Source organism: Tursiops truncatus, chromosome 19 (assembly GCF_011762595.2).
Source record: "Tursiops truncatus isolate mTurTru1 chromosome 19, mTurTru1.mat.Y, whole genome shotgun sequence".
NCBI lineage: Eukaryota > Metazoa > Chordata > Mammalia > Artiodactyla > Delphinidae > Tursiops > Tursiops truncatus.
This window is the reverse complement of record NC_047052.1, coordinates 55,532,381-55,538,523: the sequence shown is the minus strand read 5'-3', so window position 1 is coordinate 55,538,523 and position 6,143 is coordinate 55,532,381. Positions and strand designations below refer to the sequence as shown.

Below are 6,143 nucleotides of genomic sequence, written 5' to 3'. Positions count from 1 at the left end.
AGGTTTTAGTCCAGATTGCCGGTACTTTCCCTGAAGCCTCTGTCACTGCCTCATTCATCTCCTTTCCCGGCCACCCCTCTCGCCCAACACAGTGCCTGGCACAGACAGGACCTGATAAATGTGTATTTGTTGAAGGAATGAATGAATATGTGTGTCTGTTGGGGAGGGGAAGAAGGGGGGCCGGACCCAGCCCCCTCCTCCCTCGGGAGCCCAGAGGACGGGGCCCCAGCCCCCTCCCCTTACAGAACCCAGGAGTCCAAGCCGCGCCCCCCTCTCCGCCCCCTGGCTCTCCTCCTCCACCATCTTCCGGCTTCCCAGCCAGTCTTTCCTCTCTCAGGCTCGGACGAAAAGCCGGGTTTCCGGGGGGAAGGCTTAGGCGGTGACACCGAGCCCAGCCTCCTCCACCCCCCACCACGCTCGGGGCCCTCCCTCCCTGCCACCACCATCCGCGCTCGGCCGGCCGCGGGGAAGGAAGAAAGGAGCAAAGGAGGCGGAGGTAAGAGCCGGGCGCCCAGTCATCGGGGCGAGCCCCAGGCCCCGGGCTCAGAAATCTGCAAGGCCTCGGCCCGCGGCCCCAGTTCTGCAGATCATGCCTGCGGGGAACCAAAGGCTGGGCCCAGCGGGGAGACCGCGGCCCCCCCTTGGAGACCTAGGGCTCCCGACCCCCAGCAGCCTTCCTCGGGGGCGTGTGGGGGGTCCAGGGCCCTGGCCCTCAGCCTCCTCCTCGCTGGAGATTTCGAGCAGCTGGGCCCCCAGCCCCCTCCTCCCCCTTGTCTTGGGGGCTCAGGCCCCTCCCCCCAGCCCTGTCCACCACTGGGACCCAGGAATCCATACCCACCACGTACAGAAGTCTAGAGGCTGGACCCCGGTCATCTCCCAACCCCCCCCCACACCCCCAACCTCAGCGCCCGGGATCTCGCCCCCTCCCTCCCTAGCCCCCTCCCTGCCCAAGAGTCTGAGCCCTCCTACTCCCGGCCTCTCCCAGACTCTGGCGACTGGGCACCCACACTCCATTTCCGGGGCCTCCCGATTTTGAATCCCACCCCCTCCACTCTGGCACCAAGGGCTGTTTCCCAGCCCCTCCCCATACGTTCCAGTGGGGCCCCTGGAGGAAAAGCAGTTCACTGACTTTGTCTGCCTCTGTCTCTTCTACTGTCTCTGTCTTGTTCTCCCTCCCTCCACCCTGCCATGGTTCCTCTGATCTCTGTGTTTGCACCATCTCTGCCTAAATCTCTTTGTTTTCTCTTCATCTCTGTCTCTGCTGGGTGTCCCCATCTCTCTCTCCTGCTTTCTGCCTCTCACCATCCTTTCTGTTTCTCCTGGTCTCTACCTCTCATCTCGGCCTTTTTCGTCTGTCTCGCCTTCCCTTGCCCGGCTAAATATCTGACCCTCTCTGTGTCTCCTTGTCTGTCTCCTTGTCTCTCTCTGCACCCCCCTGCCTCCCCAAATCTCCACCTCTTCCCTATCTCTTTACAGGCATGGATCCGCAGCCTCCTCCACCAGCCCAGGGCAGCCCACCTCACCGTGGCCGGGGCCGGGGTCGTGGCCGAGGCCGTGGTAGAGGCCGAGGCCGTGGCAGGGGGGGCGCTGGAGCTCCTCGGGCGCCCCTGCCCTGCCCCACCTGTGGCCGCCTCTTCCGCTTCCCCTACTACCTCTCCCGGCACCGGCTGAGCCACTCGGGCCTGCGGCCCCATGCCTGCCCCCTATGCCCCAAGGCCTTCCGCCGGCCTGCCCACCTCTCGCGCCACCTGCGTGGCCACGGGCCGCAGCCCCCGCTGCGCTGCGCCGCCTGCCCCCGCACCTTCCCTGAGCCTGCCCAGCTCAGGCGCCACCTGGCCCAGGAGCACGCGGGCGGCGGGGTCGAGCTGGCCATCGAGAGGGCAGCCAAGGAGGCGGCCGGGTCCGGCTGGAGCCCGCAGGACAAGGGCGCCGAGCAGCCCACCTCTGTAGCAGCGGGCGCCGCGGAGGAGGAGGCGGAGGCGGCGGCGCGGCCCGAGACGTGGTCCGCGGGGGAGCCGGCCACGCTGGCGGCCGCCACGAGCGCGGAGGCCCGCGAGTCGGAGGAGGAGGAGGCCGAGGCCGGGGCGGCGGAGCTGAGGGCCGAGCTGGCGCTGGCGGCCGGACGGCAGGAGGAGAAGCAGGTCCTGCTCCAGGCCGACTGGACGCTGCTGTGCCTCCGCTGCCGTGAAGCTTTCGCCACCAAGGGCGAGCTCAAAGCGCACCCATGCCTGCGCCCCGAGGGCGAACAGGAGGGCGAAGGGGGGCCCCCGCCCCGTCCCAAGCGCCACCAGTGCTCCATCTGCCTCAAGGCCTTCGCCAGGCCCTGGTCGCTGTCCCGCCACCGGCTGGTCCACTCCACCGACCGCCCCTTCGTGTGCACGGACTGTGGTCTGGCCTTCCGCCTCGCCTCCTACCTCCGCCAGCACCGTCGCGTCCACGGCGCGCTCAGCCTCCTGGCCCCGCTGCCCGCGGCGGGCAAGAAGGACGACAAGGTGTCGGGCGGACGGACCTCAGGGAAGGGGCCCGAGGGGGGCGAAGGGGCAGAGTGTGGGGGCGCCTCGGAGGGTGGAGAAGGCGGGCAGAACGGAGGGGATGCTGCCCCGGCCCGGCCCCCCGCCGGGGAGCCCCGATTCTGGTGCCCCGAGTGCGGCAAAGGTTTCCGGCGCCGTGCGCACTTGCGGCAGCACGGGGTAACCCACTCTGGGGCGCGGCCCTTCCAGTGCGTGCGCTGCCAGCGGGAGTTCAAGCGGCTGGCCGACCTGGCCCGCCACGCGCAGGTCCACGCGGGCGGTCCGGCCCCGCACCCGTGCCCGCACTGCTCGCGGCGCTTCTCGCGCGCCTATAGCCTCCTGCGCCACCAACGCTGCCACCGCGCTGAGCTGGAGAGGGCCGCCGCCGCGCAGCAGGCGCTCCAGGCCCAGGCCCCGCCGTCGCCCCCGCCGCCCCCGCCGCCCCCCCGCTGGCCAGGAGGAGGAAGGGCTTCCGCTGCCCATCGCACACATCAAGGAGGAGCCGCCCTCCCCGGGAACCCCACCTCGGCCGCCGCCGGCACCCCCCGTCTTCCTCAGCGCCTCCTGTTTTGACAGCCAAGACCACTCAGCCTTCGAGATGGAGGAAGAAGAGATTGACAGCAAGGCCCACCTGCGCGGATTGGGGGGCCTGGCCTCCTGACCCGCACACCCATCCTCAGCCCCTCCGTTTGGCCTCCCGGTTTGCAATATGAAGGAGGGAAGTTGAAGGAGAGGAACCTCCTCTGTGTACCCACCCCTCCCCTTCTAGCCCTCGACACTAAGGAGGGAGGAGGCTGGGCCGCCCCTCCCTCCCCATCGCCCACCCCCAGACCCCCCTGATGCTGGTTAGAAACTGCTCACCCCACTTCTGAAGGCAGGACGCTGATTCAGGAGGTGGGGGACACTGGCCAGAGGGATGGACACTGAGGCGGGGGCCCCCGGCCTGGCTGTCCCCCGTTACACACACTGGACACCATCACCTCTTTGGAACTGCCAGACCCTATGGGGGGTCCCCAGTGAGCAAAGGTCTGTCCCTGTCCCTTTGTCTGTCTGTGAATAAATGTGAGTTCGTGGAACTGGAGAGAGTGGGGCTGTCTGTGGGAGTGAGGGCTGGCTGAGGGCATCTGGGTGAGCAGGGATGTGTCCACCAGGCTCGGAGCTTGGGTTCAGAGCGGGAAGGATGCAGGATAAGCACGTCAGGGACCATGGGGCTCTCAGCCAAGCAGGCAACGCACAAGAAGCGGGAGTGGAAGAAGGCAAGCTGCCACCTGCCCTGGGCATCTTCAAGGATCCCTACGTGGAATCCATCATTTACCAGACGCAGCGCTAGGCCCCACAGAAACCCGCACTGGGAGGGGCTGGAATTGTAGCTCTGCACAGCCTGATGCGGTTTAGCTGCTGGCCCCTGGCGGCTGCTCCCAGTGGAGAATAATATCAATACATTTACAATAAAATAATTAAAATGAAATAAGATTAAAAGTTCAGTTCTTCGGTCACACTGTTTCAAGTGCCCAGTATCCCCCTGTGGCTGGTGGCTACGCTGTTGGACAGCACAGATCTAGAACATTCCACATCGCAAAAAGTTCCACTGGACCTTGCTGCCCTAGGTAATAAACCAATCTGCAACATAACGTCAGGTATTGGTAAGGGCTTCCAAGAAAACTACAGGGCACTGTGAAAAGGGAGCCCGTGGGGAGGGCGGGGCCTCTGGGGAGATGACATCTGACCTTTGACCTTCAAAGAACCAGGTGGAGGGGCGGGAAGAGCAGGGGCAAAGGCCGTGTGTGAGGTGGTTGGGTGCTACATGTTTGAGAAACCGCAAGGAATTGGTGGTGGGTTGGGGAGCGTCGTTTTCTACATATCCTCCAGGTGTGTGTGTGTGTGTGTGTGTGTGTGTGTGTTTAACCCATTTGTTTAGGTCCTAGTAGTGGGGTGGGGGGGGGGGAAGGATGTCTCCAAGCCAATCCTCCTTAAACTTCTCTTTCCTCCCGTTGACATCCTGCCTTCCCCAGCTCTCCCTTGCTCTATGCAGATAATGACACTACCTACTTAGGTATCCTGACACCTGTAAGGCCAGGCCAGAGAGGGGTGACATCATGCTTGTTTCCCAGGGCAACAAACCAAGTTGTCTTGGAGGCTCAGGAGGGAAGTTTGCTTCCCTGGTGTGATGAAACACAGGCAGAGGGGGGAGGGCCGGCGGGAAGCTGGAAAGAGGGCCGCTGAGAGTCAGGGAGGGGAGATGATGACCACCCAGAGCTTTGCAGAATTCCCTCTGTCCAAGAGGTAATGAGACACATCTTAGCCGAGCCCTTGGAACGGTGCCTGGCACGTAGGAAGCACTCAACACGTGCTAGCCTGTTTGATCAGCCCTGTGTTCACTACCACCCAGTGCTGGATGCTGGGGGCAAAGACCAGCTGAGCACCTGCCCTCACGGAGCTTACAGACCAGTGGGGAAGACGGATAAGAATCAAATATTGGCACAAATAAATTAGGGTTTCCAAATGAGCCTATGCACTAGATCCTACAGGAATCTGTAACTTAACCTTGGGTGTTGGGGAGAAGGGGGGCTGGGCTATGCTTTCTTCACAGGCCAGCCACCTCCCCCCCGCCCAGGAACCTTCAGTGGCTCCCTATTACCACATCCCAATGTGGGCCAGAAAACTTTTCAGCACAATCTCATGGACAGAACTCATTGAGGGAGACGTTTATATAGCCCCATTTATAGAAGGGGCAAACTGAGGATTAAAGCTAAGAAGGCACTTGTCCTACTTCTGTGATCACTAATATGAATTGCGTCCTTCGTATTAAAGGGTTACTTTGGGGAATTCCCTGGCGATCCAGTGGTTAGGACTCCGCACTCTCACTGCCGAGGTCCCAGGTTTGATCTCTGATCTCTGGTCGGGGAACTAAGATCCCACAAGCCGGGCAGCGCGGCCAAAAAAAAAAAAGGTTACTTTGTGGAAAGAGCTGAAGACAATGGTTGGCACCTGGGAGGAAGTCTTTGCTGTTGTTGCTTTGTTATTATTATTCTCCCAGGTTGCTATAAATATGATCTCAGGGAATCCTAGTTCTTGATGGGAAACATCCTCACCATTTTCCAGAGGTGGAAACAGCGCTCAGAGCGGAAGTCTCTTGTCCAAAATCCCATAGCTAGGAACTGGTGGACACAGGATTTGAACCTAGGCTGGACCAGCTCCATGCCCTGAACCCAACATCAGGCCCATGTGACCTTCACAATCAGCTCCCAGCCACACAACCCACCTTTCCAGCTCCCCCCGCACACACACACACATCCTGGTCTCCAAGCCCCAAGGCAACCCCTGCCACTACAGATTTGCCCACCACCTTCCCCCACCCCATACGCTCCCTCAACCTTGACATGCCACATCCGAAGAGAAACACTCCTAGAACAAAATACAGAACTTATGGCAAGAAAAGGGCCTTAGAGATGGAGCCCAGTTCTCCCATTTTGCAGATAAGAAAACTGAGGCCCACGTCTGTGGGACAGGCACAGGAAATGGTAAAATAACCAAGTAGTTTGTATTATTATGAAGCAATAGTAGTGGTGTTCATGAATCTAACCCTATTGCTTGTCTTTCCCTGTGGTGAGCATCTTACACGGACGATCTCAA

At 61.5% G+C, this 6,143-nt stretch overlaps 1 protein-coding gene across 1 annotated transcript; it reads left to right on the top strand.

Moving 5' to 3' along the window:
- Nucleotides 1-364: 364 nt before the first annotated feature.
- ZNF579 (zinc finger protein 579) lies at nt 365-3,591 on the top strand. The gene is given in 3 exon segments (XM_033845073.2): nt 365-496; nt 1,477-2,953; nt 2,955-3,591. Coding segments are annotated over 2 exon segments (1,692 nt in total). The 5' UTR covers nt 365-496; nt 1,477-1,478; the 3' UTR covers nt 3,172-3,591.
- The last annotated feature ends 2,552 nt before the right edge of the window (nt 3,592-6,143 follow it).